At 47.9% G+C, this 14,045-nt stretch overlaps 1 protein-coding gene across 2 annotated transcripts; it reads left to right on the top strand.

The window, feature by feature from the left end:
- The first annotated feature begins 1,477 nt into the window (after positions 1-1,477).
- On the top strand, positions 1,478-12,948 carry ZIC3 (Zic family member 3). Of its 2 annotated transcripts, none has more exons than XM_007992834.3 (3): positions 1,478-3,106; positions 4,226-4,389; positions 12,430-12,948. In XM_007992834.3, exons 1-3 carry the CDS (start codon positions 2,050-2,052, stop codon positions 12,577-12,579), a joined length of 1,371 nt encoding a protein of 456 aa, XP_007991025.1. In that variant the 5' UTR covers positions 1,478-2,049; the 3' UTR covers positions 12,580-12,948. The 2 variants fall into 2 exon arrangements, with proteins under 2 accessions (XP_007991025.1, XP_007991023.1); XM_007992832.3 differs by lacking the exon at positions 12,430-12,948 and adding an exon at positions 5,210-7,426.
- The last annotated feature ends 1,097 nt before the right edge of the window (positions 12,949-14,045 follow it).

Raw genomic sequence — 14,045 nt, 5'->3', positions numbered from 1 at the left:
GCTAGGGATGTGACAATCACAGCCATCTTTCTCTCTGCCTTTTCTTTCCACTCTCACTCTCCTGCATTCTTTGTAAATGCCTTGCAGGAAAAATGAGTGAATTTATAGCTTTGCCTGAACCTGGTCATTATGTCTAGAAAGACCTCGCACCAGACAGAAGGCGGGAGGACTTTCACACACACCCCTAGAAGTAAATCCTTAAGGGGTAAGCAGTCCCTGAGGTCACTACATGCTTTACCTTCTCCGGGTAGGAGTAGAAGAGAGTAAAGCCTTGGCTGTTCAGAGGAAAGAAAATTCCATGTCACAGTCCCCATTCAGCATCAGCACCCCCCAACACGACTTTTGCATTTGAAAATGTTGAGAATTCAAAGCTGATTAGCCTAGTGATTTGGAAACCACCCTGATACTGTGTGTCTAGTGTATTATGTGTTTAGTGTGTTGTGTGCATGTTTTGTGTACACGGGCTAAAAGTGCTCTTGGCATGTTTTGTATTTGTGGGTGTTTGCTGTTATGTGTATTTGCTCTATTGTGTTTAGTTGTGTGCCTGTGTTTATTGTGTCGTGCGTAGTTTATGTTACTGTGTTGTATGTGTTTACTTTCTTGTGTTGTGTGCGTATTTCATATGTTTGTTTCCTGTGGTGCGCTTGTGTTTACTGTGTTGTGTGCTTGTTTCTTGCTGTGTGCTTGTGTTTACTGCGTTGTATATGTTTGCTGTGTCGTGCCCAGTGTGTAATTCGGGAAGTGGGCAGCGGCGAGTACAGCCGCTGCTCACAAACTAAAGGGTCAACGCTTGGCGCAGACAGAAGTAAGGGAGATCAGCTCTAATTGTAATTTCTTCTCCTTTGGGTCTCGGACAGCTGTCGACAGGTTGGGGGCACAAACGGCGAACTATCTGGGCCTGGGTCCAGGGTCTCGAGGCCATTAGAACTCGCAGTGATTGGGGGTGGACGCAGCGGCTGGGCCGGGAGCGCGAAAATGCTGGGCTCTCCCCAGGATCTGCGCCCTGAAGCTACAGAGGGGACATGTTCTCAAGGTGGTGAGGCAGCGGGGACCTAGGCGGGACTGGACGTTGGGCACCGCGTCTCCTCCGACGGCGCAACAGTGGGACCGATCCTCGCGGGGCAAAGAGTTTCTTTGGCCAAAGCGGGTAACGAGCGCGAGGGGTGGGGGGAGGCCCGCGAGAGGCCCAGCGGCGTCCCGCCGTTTGCCAGCTGGAGCCGGCCCCAGTTCCCCGAAGCCGCTCAAGCCCGGTGGAGCCCACTCGCGGCCGCCCGTCAGCCGCCGCCTCACCTGCCAGGCACCCGGCGGCTGCCCAATCAGCGGGGGTCGCTCGGCCACGGCTGCCATGTTCTCCGCTCCGCGCTGCCAATCAGCCTCGCGGCGGCCAATGGGCGGTCCGGCCGGGGGTCAGGTGACCGCGGGCCAGCTGGCTCCCCATTGGCGCGCGCCGCGCGCCTCCCGCTCGGTTTATGTGCGAGGAGTGAGTGATTGACTTTATCAGTCCAAGGACATTACTCTGGAGGCGAAGAGGCTGGGACTCGCGCGGCGAGCGGCAAGCGGCGAGTACCGAGCCTGCCTACTGCCCGCTGCCCGCCGGCCGGCCGCTAGCCGGTTCCGCCACTAGGCGCAGCCCAGCCCAGAGGCCGGTACCCAGGGAGCCTCCTGGCCCTGCGGTTCTGTGCACTCGGAGAGAGGAGGGGTGCCCGGGACAGGATTGGCAAACTCCGCCCTCCACTTACTATTTTGCTTATTTTTCTTTGTGCGCGCCTGTTAGTTTGTTAAACCAGATCTAGTCCCAGAGTCTTTTCTCCTCCCTCCTCCCCCCCCCAACACCCCCTCCCTGCTCTTTCTTCCCCTCCTCCCTCCTACCCCTCTGCAGGAGACTCTCGCAGTGACGGAAAGTTGCAGCCCCTGGTAGCGCCTTGGGGGTCTCCCGGCAGTGTCCAACCGCCGCCACCCCTTTCCGACTACGGCACTTCGGAGATCTCCTCCTTCGCCGATACCCTCTCTCACTTCGGCCGGATCGCCTGTGCCCAGAACGTCCCACCCATGACGATGCTCCTGGACGGAGGCCCGCAGTTCCCTGGGCTGGGAGTGGGCAGCTTCGGCGCGCCGCGCCACCACGAGATGCCCAACCGTGAGCCGGCAGGCATGGGGCTGAATCCCTTCGGGGACACAACCCACGCCGCCGCCGCAGCCGCCGCCGCTGCCTTCAAGCTGAGCCCTGCCGCGGCGCACGATCTATCTTCAGGCCAGAGCTCGGCTTTCACGCCGCAGGGTTCGGGCTACGCCAACGCCCTGGGCCACCATCACCACCACCACCACCATCATCACCACGCCAGCCAGGTGCCCAGCTACGGCGGCGCTGCCTCTGCCGCCTTCAACTCAACGCGCGACTTTCTGTTCCGCCAGCGCAGCTCCGGGCTCAGTGAGGCGGCCTCGGGTGGCGGGCAGCACGGGCTCTTCGCCGGCTCGGCGAGCAGCCTGCATGCTCCACCTGGCATCCCCGAGCCCCCTGGCTACTTGCTCTTTCCTGGGCTGCATGAGCAGGGCGCTGGGCACCCGTCGCCCACAGGGCACGTGGACAACAACCAGGTCCACCTGGGGCTGCGTGGGGAGCTGTTCGGCCGTGCTGACCCATACCGCCCAGTGGCCAGCCCGCGCACGGACCCCTACGCGGCCGGCGCGCAGTTTCCTAACTACAGCCCCATGAACATGAACATGGGCGTGAACGTGGCGGCCCACCACGGGCCCGGCGCCTTCTTCCGTTATATGCGGCAGCCCATCAAGCAGGAGCTGTCGTGCAAGTGGATCGACGAGGCTCAGCTGAGCCGGCCCAAGAAAAGCTGCGACCGGACCTTCAGCACCATGCATGAGCTGGTGACACATGTCACCATGGAGCATGTGGGGGGCCCGGAGCAGAACAACCACGTCTGCTACTGGGAGGAGTGCCCCCGGGAGGGCAAGTCTTTCAAGGCGAAGTACAAACTGGTCAACCACATCCGAGTGCACACGGGCGAGAAGCCCTTCCCATGCCCCTTCCCGGGCTGCGGGAAGATCTTTGCCCGTTCTGAGAACCTCAAGATCCACAAGAGAACCCATACAGGTAAGGGAAAAAGCAGGCGGGCGTGGGTTCCACTGGCGATACCCCGTCACGCAACGGACTTAGCGCGAGGGAGAGAGGTGGCGGCCAGGGAAAGGGGCGACGCCCCGCAACGGCCGCTCGAAAAAGAAGCGCTGTCAGTGACCCTCCACCCCTGGCCCTCCCCGTCCCGTGGCGCCTTTGCCGAGTTCTAACTTCCCGGGCAGACTGCTCTGCGGTCTCAGGAACTAATTGGGACCTTCTCGCGCCCAGGAACAAACTGGCGCCGCCTCTTTTTGTCTCCCTTTCTGGGTTACGGTGAAGGGACTCCGAATGTGTTGAGAGCATATTGCTTACAAGCGACTTAGCTCTCGGCACACATTCGTGGAAGGCAACCATAGAAATGCTAATGAAAACTAACTTTCGGTTACTTCCGCTCTTTTTTACACTTGATTGGCACATCTCCTAATTAAATGACTGATACTTTTGTCAAACTATTTTTATTTGGAGTTCCAGGTTCAATTCAGTCCTCCGGGAGGAAAGCTAAAGCAGTTTCGTGGGTTGTTCATAACATCTTGTAAAACTGTCTGGAGCCCCCTGGATTTATATATATATACACATATGTATATTCCCCCCCCCCCCCCAACATTAAGTACGACTACCCAGGCTTTTTAATACCGGGCTTAGCCAAACCACTGCATTTGAAAGAGGCAAATTAAAAGGTACAAAGAGGCTGAACGGGATTGTCCTGTCCGGGGCCCATTGTCCCGCCGGGCTCGGTTACATAGCCGAGGTGGTGGCGGAACGTGGCCGCGCATTGGGAGCCCTGGGTCGGGTGGGGTGGAAACACAACTTAGGGGAGACTTCGGAGGAGCCAGGGGCTTTCCCTCCTTGCGAGAACAAAGACGTGGTCAGGTTCTGGGCTGCCCTGCCCCACCCCCCGCCCCGACCACCACTCCCAAACCTAGCGGGCTCAACCTACGCTCTTCATTTCTCTCCAGGGAAAATAGATTCTCAACAGCAGCCCCCAGTCGGCGCTCCCTCTCCGGGAAGACCGCCGGGAGCTCAGTCTCCTGCTGCTTGCCTCTGGGAAACTCCGGCGCTGACCGTATTTTACCCCCTTTGGGTTTTTGCCTTTTGCAGGTGAGAAACCTTTCAAATGTGAATTTGAAGGCTGTGACAGACGCTTTGCCAACAGCAGCGACCGTAAGAAGCACATGCATGTGCATACCTCGGACAAGCCCTATATCTGCAAAGTGTGCGACAAGTCCTACACGCACCCGAGCTCCCTGCGCAAACACATGAAGGTAATTACCTCTTTATTAGCGGTCGGCGGTTTGTAAACACTCGGCCCGACGCCGGGCCGCGGAACGGAAGCGCCCGCGCTGCCCACCCTCTGTCCTCCACGTTAAATCCGATTTGCTCCAGCAGTGACACCTTGAACCCATTTTGGGGACCGGGCGGGGTGGGGGCGGGAGTGAGCAAAGTTGGGAGGGGGAGGAAGCGGAGGGAACAATCGGTTGTTTACTGGGAAGCTCTAGCCGAGCTCGCCTAGGCTTGCGGGACTGCCGTGGCCGCCTCTTCCCGACTCAGCCCGTGGTGGGAACCGAGAGTAGCCGCGCCGAACCCGGGGGTGGGTGGTTCATTCGCTCTTTGGCTTCGGATAAAACAATAGGGCCGAGGAGCGCGATCTGATTCCCACACATTTGTCTGCGACTTCGCAGCGCTCAGGGCCCCTGTGCCACCTTCTCTGTACCTGCTTTCCCAAGCCGAAACGGGCTTGATGAAACCTGGGCCCGGATTTAGTATTTTATAGGACCTCACAGTGTAACTGCTTACCCCACTCCATTCGTGGAGAAAGCATTTTTGAAGTGGCATGACCAAAACGGAGTGCTTTATTCCTTTTCCATAATACCAGTCTTCGGAGCAAAACTGGTTTTTAGCGAACATCTCCGGGTTTTCTAGACATCGGTAATACGGATTTTTTTTTTTTTTAAAGCAGCATTTTTCTTTTAAGTGGGTCACTGGGCGGTCTTGTTGTTACAGTGCTCGAATTCTGCTCTTGTTTTTGCTTGCACATTGCCAGTTGGAATTATATTCATTATAATATATACATGTTAATTTTAGGTTCATGAATCTCAAGGGTCAGATTCCTCCCCTGCTGCCAGTTCAGGCTATGAATCTTCCACTCCACCCGCTATAGCTTCTGCAAACAGTAAAGATACCACTAAAACCCCTTCTGCAGTCCAAACTAGCACCAGCCACAACCCTGGACTTCCTCCTAATTTTAACGAATGGTACGTCTGAGGACAAACACAAACCCTGTTAACTATAGAATGGACCAAATGCATTTTTAAAAGAAAACTGAGACCAATCAGATGGAAATGGAGTTTTAAGGCAAGAGGCCATATATAGGGCTACATCTTGTTAACTGCAATTGTCCAGGAAGGTTTTGGGCAAGATCCAAAAGTAGCCATGCCCTTTTCTCAGGATTAGAAAATGTGTTTTGGCATTTGAAGCATTTTTTACAAAATCTTTACACTGCTTTTTCTTCCCCTTCCTCTTGCTGTCTGCACACCCCATTCTTAAACTCCTGCAATTCATTTTAACAGTTGTCCTGTTTCTCGAGAGGAAGTTATAGAAGGCTTGTTGGTGGTGGTGATGTTAAACTGATGGAAATTCTTTTTCGCCTTAGTGGTGATTGTTTAAACTCTCACAGTCTTAAACCGTGCCAAAGTCCTGTTATGTCTTGAACTTTTCCTCAAAGCATTACACTTGTGAATGTATTTTTGTCTAATAGGGTCGAAACTGTTGTTCAGTATTTTTTTCAGGCTGAGGATGTGATGTTACTCTACACAGATTGTGACGTTTAGTATACAGTTGCCTTTTGTAATAACTTTTTTTTTGTAAATACATATCCATTGATGCCATATTTATCGTTTGTAATTTAATTATTGCTACAAGTGCCGGGAACTGAACAATATTTATGGATAAATGTTTTCTAACAAGTTCTGTACAGCTTTTGATTATAACTGCTTTAGCATTAAAATTTTATTGTTTTGAAAGAAGAACACAATTTACAATTTTGGAACCACTGACTCCTTTCTCTTGTTTTGTAACAGCCTTCTTCTACAAAGAGGAGATGTGAGCAAATTAAATCTTGTTTGTTGGTATTTATAACTCACTCAGATCCCTTTTTTAATTGTTAAATTATTTTTCTATTACAGTATAAATTCCTTACAGTGTCAGTTTCCATCTGGGAAGACTCTCCTTTCTTTATCTCTATCTCAGATGGTTGTTTAACTGCGAGTTTAAATGTGTTTGTCCTGGATTTTCGGCATGCAAATCAAATATTACTGATCAATTCAGTTAGTGGCCATGACATCTCAATCTTGTACTTCAAAGACTGAGAAGCTGGATTTAATCATCCCTGCCCTACATATATAAACATAAGGTAACCTAATGAATTTTATGTCCCTTAGTTCTTTATTACCTTACATAAAAATGAAAATTGCGGCAGGATGCATGTCTGTGTTTTCTATCTAGAGATCACCCATATACCTATATATGTTTGTATCTATGACTTATCTAATCTGTCTATCAATCTATCTAGTAGCTATCTATATATTTTCAAAAGATAGCTTATGTCTGAAACAGTGGTGATGAGTAAGGCCAGTTGAGCATTGCTTACTTATGGTTAAAGTGCTTCTTAAAAGAACCATAGTCCATTTACAGTTTTGGAAGGCAAAGGCTGATTTGTTTGCTGTATATAGTTCATAATTATCGCAATTATCCATAACATTTATATAGCGGTGTAATAACTGCAGCAGTTCTGAAATGATGCTATGGAAAAAAATTGCAAAATATGTATTTTTAAAGTTCATGATTTGTAGGCAAAGATGTTAAGAGCATTGTTTCCATTAAAATCAATAACAATGAAAAACGGTTGTTTGCTTTGTGATGAAATGTTAACAATCCATTTAATCTTCAGTGAAGCAACTCCTTTGGACAAACAGTTCTTTTACAATGGTTATATGGAAAAGAAATTGATTGCTATTTTGGGGGGCTGGAGTGGGTAGAGTATTGAGACCTTTTTTATTAGGGTGCTGTTTGTTATTGAGCCCAATCTCTGCATGAATAACAGAAAGGTGGAGATAAGGAATTGTAAAGTATTTAGAAATGTATTGAATAGGCTTAAGTACCTCCTTTAAGGGGCAATGCTCTAGGTTTTTGGTGGCAGTCAATTTGGTATTATATATGATCATTTTCAATTCTAGAATTTTGTTTATTGTTCTTTTTGAAGAAATAAAGTCTTGGCACATCTTATTTATGTTATAACATTTTTGTATTTGGTGCCTGATTTTTTTTATGTTCAAATAAATCAATCTGAAATTGAAATGTTTATAGAACTTCTGATGATTAAAAGAAACTTTGATTCTGTGAATTCACGCAGTTGAAGCAATCTATTTTAAGTTATCTACTGATCTTTGTCAACAGACAATTATGGACAGTTTCTAATTGCAAATTGCTTTGGAGGCTATTTTTTGTTAGTGGAGAATAATGGGGTCTTTTGCATTTTCTTCCACCAATATCCAAGCCTGAATGCCATGAACGGAGATTGGGATGACTCCACATGTGACGAGCAGGTAACCTGGTCAGTCTATCACTCCCAACCCAGACATTCCGATCTTGACCTTGACATTGAGGGTGCTGGACCAGATTCCTATTTCAGGTTTTTTCCTTCACCTCAAACCAGAGACCATTTTAAATGCTCAGCACGTTCTCAGAAAGTATATATTCATAAGACTGGCTCTAAGTGTGTTCCATTGTGAAGTCTAAATAGTATATTTTTCTTCTGAACTGTACAATGAATTTCCATAATTTATCACTTTCTCCATGAGTTCCCTCCCCCACCCTCAATCTAACCTAACTTTAAATGGAAGTAGAGCCCTGTGTTGGGTACAAGATTCCACCAAAAACTTGCCTCCCTTTCAATTAAATATATTAAATATCTCCTTAAGAGAGAAAGAGCAGTTTGATCTTTTCTTAGTTACTTGAAATTATTCCACCATAAAATTTTACAGGAAAGTATCTGAGTGTCCTAAAAGGGGAAGATATCAATTAAATGAAAAACAATTATGATAACCCATATTAGGAGAATATAAAGTTTTGCCCGTGTATATCATTACATCTAATTTGGGTGTAGCATCATATTTCTCAAAATCATGTCCTCTACCCTTGTCATTTGCGGTAAAGAAAACTCCTTATTTTGATAGAAAACTTTTCACAGATTTCCCCTCTATAATCTGGCTCTGGGAGTGCACAATTACATTCTTGAATATTCAGTAAACAACCTTAGAGAGTAAGTACCCCCCCCCCAAAAAAAAAAACTCATAAATGCTCAAGCCCGAGGCATGGGCCAGACTCTTAGTATAAATCAACTTGTTACTTTTCCTCTTGCACCTTGTAAGATCTTTGTTGAAAGTCCCTTTTTCAAAATGAGTGATTTTGCATAAGAAGATTTCCACTGTTAGGCAAAAGGGAGGTGGCTATTTCCATGCAAGACAGAAGTTTGGCCTTCATCCAGCTTCGGAAGGTTAAAGATCAGGACAGGGTCCACGCTAAGCAGGCCGGTCGATCTAAATTACTAAAGTTGGACATGAGTGAGCAGAGACCTCCACTCACAAAGCCTCCCAGGAAAAGTTGGAGTGTTCAGGACTTCCTCGCTCCTCCCCCTTCTCCCTTCTCCCAGCCTGATGTCTCTGCCTCTTCGTCCTGGCTCTCTCTCCCCCTTCAAAAAAGCTCCCTAAAACAGAGGAGCAAAGTCGAAGGGCCTCTTAACATGTAAGTTTGTGGAAGAATCGCCAGCAGCGTGCGCATCGCCTGAAGAGATTTTCCTGGCACCTAGACTGGTTTCCTCTCAGGTTTCTGTCCCTCGAGTCCCAAGCCTCCAGTGGATCCTTGGCCCGGGCCGGGGCAGAGGCGGCAAGGCCAGGCGTTTCGGAAGTCGGGGCTCCAGCTCAGCTGTCCTCGGGCCCCTCGCGGGGGCTCCCAGGGTCCCTGTCCACACACCAAGTTCTTGCAAGTCTCTGTCGAGGCTCGGGCGGGGGGAAGGGACCTCATTTCCTAGGGTCAATTCTCTCGCGGTCTCTGCCCGCTGACCCTTTGACCTCCACCTACAGGGCCCTTGGCGGCCGTAAGCCGGCGGTCGCCCAGGCTCTGAGGACGCTTCGCGCCCCATCGCCTCCCGGCCTCATTAGGCCGGCGGGGCTGTAAAGCAGGAATCAGCCTCTGCCTAATCCGGACCTGGGGTCAATACGAGCCCAAACAATGGTGAGCTCCGAAGGCCACTGCGTAGCGCTGGCCGCAAACTTTGTGTTCAATTCAATTTTCTAAAGCGGTGGGGGTTGGGGGCAGGGAGGTATTTGTCCACCCGAAGGCCGCTTGCGGCTCCCGGGGGTCATCAGCGAACGTCCTCTCTCGCTCGGCCCCTCTGGCCTCTTCGCAGCGCCTGGGACAGAGGGGGCTGCGAGGGCCGGGAACTGGTTGTCGGCCCGCGCGGGTGCCCAGGGGCCGGCGCAAAAGGGGCCGCCCCCGTGCCGGGAACAGACTTTGAAGTGGGTTTTTAGCGCGCACGTGTGAGAGCCGGGCCAGGGCCGGAGCGGGGACCCGCTGAGAGGAAAGAGGAGGCTCCGGCCGGGACCCCAACCCCTCCCCCGCTTCCCCGTGGCTCCGGCCTTTTCAAGCCCCGGCCGGGGGCCCGTAGGCCTCCCACACCCACCCCCACTCCCGCGCCCTCCCCGCGCCGCGCGCAGGCGCACACCTCGCAGCCGTCGAGTCGGATTTTGCTGCGAGGGGGTGGGGGGTAGAGTTGAAAGCGGCTTTGCAGTGCCGCGGCCTTGGTTGAGCTGGGAGGGAGGGGAGGAGAGGAGAGGGATGTGGGAAGGGGGGCTGGTTTTGGGGCGGCTTTCGAGTCGTGAACATGGCGGCCGGATGCGAACCCCCGCGGAGAGCAGCAAAGCGCAGACTACAGGCTGCCGAACTGTTATGTAGTTTAAACTCCGTTGTTATTCCTCAGCTCTGGGCGCCTCGCGGAGGAATGTAGGTCGTGGCGGTTGAGCGCAAAATTGTTAAAAAAACGGAAGCGAAGAAGTTCTTCCTGGGCATTCTCCTGGGAAGTTGGCGTGTGCTTTTTGGGTTTGGGGTTCCCATGGGACTTGGACAAAAAACCCGCCAGAGGCCTCCCCACCCACCTGGCCCGACTTAAAACGCCCCCTCCCGGAGCTCCCATGGGTAGGGGATGCCATTTCGAGTTATCAGGCCCCGGTTGGGATTCCACAGAACCTTTGAGTCCCTAAAAATGCCCCAAGAGTGGATAGTATGTTCTCTTTCAGGACAGTGGCGAAGCCTGTGAACACGTAGGCACCATTTTCCAAGAAAATGCCCCGGCTCTTCGACAGACAAGTGTGCCATTGCTAGTTCGACCCCTACACGTTGCCCAGGCTCCGTTTTCTGTATATCTCATTTAAACGTGAGCCTATGAAAATTGGCACTGTAGCTTTGGTGTGTGCCCTAACAGCTGGTGGTCTTATGTTAAGGGAAAAAAAGGCCAGAATTCCGAAAATTCAGCTTTTGCTTAACTGCCTTAATGCTGGCGTTGAAAGAACCCCTGGTAGCTCTGGGATCTCGAGCTCGTGTTTTCTCCGTAGAAAAATGCTGCAGATTCACCTTCAGATGTGTCTTTTGTGAGGGAAAAGAAAATGTAAGATTTTAAAAAGCGTAGTAATTGAACCTCAGCTCCTCTAGGAAAATAAACGGCTCGAACTCTTCCAGGTTGCGTCTTGGTGGAGACCAACGGCCAAACGGAAAAGTCAGCCCTCTTGGGGTTGTCCAGTGTCACGCATTTGGCTCCTGAAGGTGTGGGGCAGTTCCCGTGGGCCACCTTGGGAAGGGCCCCAGGTGGGTGGGCAGGTCATTAGCAAGGCTGGCCCAGATCTGGGGGGAAATCTGCAAAACAGTGCCTTTATCTGCAGAGAACAATTGATGGGGTTGTCTTTCCTCCTTTTCAGTGCACAAAGAAGACGGCTTTGGAGCAAGAATTTGGAATATGCATTTAAGTTGTCGTGCTTTGCATTGGAAACCCATGGGCAATTAAAATAAGCATGCCCTGTAGTATTTTCTGTCCTTTTCTTATGTGTGATTCCTGCAAGTCAGAGGGGGCCGGAGTCTCTTCAGTAGTTTGGAAACTTGTTTTGAAATTGCCACCAAGCCGATTTTTTTTTTTTTTTTTTTTTTTTCCTGTGGGTGAAGTTTCCTTCCCCGGTTCACTCACTCCCACTTTCCCCACCCCCTCACTGGAATTGTATTGACATCTTTGAGAGATCAAAGGAAGTAAATGGTGCTTGCTGTATACTCTGTTTTTCCATACTGTAGTGTGAACCCTGAGATTTGAGCTTTTTTCTGGTTAAATCTCTTGGTACCAAAAGTGTGGAAAATAAAAAGTTCATTAACTTAAGAAAGCTTTAGCCAATGGTTAGACGGGGTTTGTCCCTTTAAGAGCTACAGAGCCCAGATTGTCTCTTAAATTGACTTTAAAGTCGAGCTAAGATGCATTGGTGGACTGTTTCCCCTGGATACCTGCGGTGTTCTTTGGGTCATTTGATATGGTAAAACCGGTTGATTTTCATAGGAGTTATGTGAATGGAATTTCTGCAAAACCGGGCTAGTGATAAATTGATAGAGCTCTTATATTTGTTTGGATGACGACTCCAAAGGGCACTGCTTTTTTACCGAGGTTTGGTTCTGTCATAACCATTGAAATTTACAGCTTGGAAAACACTAACTTTGCTGGAAGCATTTGAAGCGGGGAGTGTTCAGAGTACTTGGACTAATGGTAACTTAACAGAGGAACATAAATCCTTTGAATATTAGAGAAACTAGTTTCAAAAAATCTGTTGAAACTGAAGCAAATCTCTTTCATTAACATTTAACAAACCAAGCAGTTTTGTATATTTTTAATCTGATGACAGTTCAACCTATTTACAAATCTGATGAATGGAGAGAAATGTAAGCTTTATAGTAACTATAACAATAGCTTTCACCAGATGGCAAATTTATAATGTTTGATGTCTAATAGGGTGTGTGTCTTGTGTCATATGTTTTATTAAAATACAACCTGCGTCAACACCATTTGAATTTGAGGTGTTAAAAATAAAACATTCCATCGTGTTTTATTATAAACCAGAGTTTAAAACAACATATCCATGTAACATTTTATGACATTTTTTCTAAGAGGAAATGTGGCCTGTTTTGACCTATCTGCAGTTCACTTTTTGTTTTTTTGCCAGTGTTGTCCTGCTTGGTATCCGGGACAGTCTCTAATTCCTGACGAAGAACTTGATACTGACGTTGGTATGCAGCAGCCAGCCCTCCATAACACTACCTATCCTAAATGCAGGGTTAATGCCGAACCTACTGTGCAAGAAATGATTTACTGATGAGGTTTCAAAGAAAACCACATCAATTTGGATGTCTGTTACCTTGAAGTGATCATTTTAAGAGTAGTAGCTTCTTCCCTAGGTATAAAAAGACTATTTTCTTCTTTTGGTGTATTTCATCCTGTGTTGAGCAATCATTTGTGAAATGAAAAAGCAAAAAAACTCCCCCCAATTTAGGATTTATAAATGGGAAGATGGAGGTGAAGTCTGGCCTAATTCATAACCCAGTATGCATTATCTCATACATTGTGTTGACCTTGTTGAAAATCTTTTTCAAATATCAGCATTCTATATGTAGAACTAAAGTGTTTAAAACTAGAAACATGAATTGTTGTTTTGTTAATTTCATGTTCGTGTTCAGAAAGCAATACCCAGGATCCCTTCCATTTTTGTTGGACTTAAATAAAACCATTTAAATTATTTTTGTGATTATTGTTTTATTAAAATGACAGTAGCCCCTAAATAACTTTGATTAACCTGTTGACTTGGGACAATTTATGTTCAATTCACATTTTTCACGATATAACTGGGCTTTCACTAGGCAATAAATGGGGGTGAGGGGGAACCCGCCGAACAAACCACAAACAACTGTTTTGAACTCACAGTGTTTTCCCAGAGGGGTTCAAGGCCAGGTGCTGGGAAGACCAGGGGAAGAATTCAGAGTCAAGGATTGATTGGGGTGATTAGGAGGAATGAAAGGATGCAGGAGCTTGGAGGGAAAAAAAAGAGCATTTGAACACCAATATTTGGGTGAGAAAGAGAGGGAAAGATAAAGCTGAAGATAACCTGAAAGGTGAAAAGAGTGTCTCTGTGGCATCCAGGGAGGAGACATTGCAACATTACATGTATATTATTCAGAAGCCCTGAAGTGGTTTTTGGGGCAGACAACTTGGCACAACCATTGATTAGAACACTTGGAGAATCATGGAATATAGGTGTTATTAAAACACAAGTTGTCATTAATTAACTGTAATGTTAGAGAAGATGAAGGCACTACAGAAAAATTATTGGAACTCCAGATACTTGATTTCTCATTATAAATTTAACATCTATAATCTAATGTAATCTGTGAATGACTATCATTCTATTTATTTGGCATGATTATGCGATGATGAAGTATTGTAAAATTGCAGCCTGATAGAGTATATTACTATTATTCTTTAGATCCAGTTTCATTGAAATTTTTGGTAAGTAGACTGATGATAGTGTAATTTTTTAGTAGTAGGAAACATGCTCATCTCCCTGTGATTCCAATTGTTCATTTACATCAAGAATAATAGAAAAGGCCAGGACAAGGAAGCCTATGATTCTTTGACTCTCAGCTTCCTAACGCCTGACATTTTCTATGCCCCATAACAATGTTGGTAAAATTTTTGTGTTTTGTTTTGTTTTTAAGAACAAGAACTGTGTTCTTTCAGACAGGCAGTGGAGTATAATAATGAGATTGTTGAAAAAGCCCTAGGAAA

Source organism: Chlorocebus sabaeus, chromosome X (genome assembly GCF_047675955.1).
Source record: "Chlorocebus sabaeus isolate Y175 chromosome X, mChlSab1.0.hap1, whole genome shotgun sequence".
Classification (NCBI taxonomy): domain Eukaryota; kingdom Metazoa; phylum Chordata; class Mammalia; order Primates; family Cercopithecidae; genus Chlorocebus; species Chlorocebus sabaeus.
The sequence above is the reverse complement of the archived record's forward strand: the minus strand, read 5'-3'. Positions and strand labels throughout refer to the sequence as shown.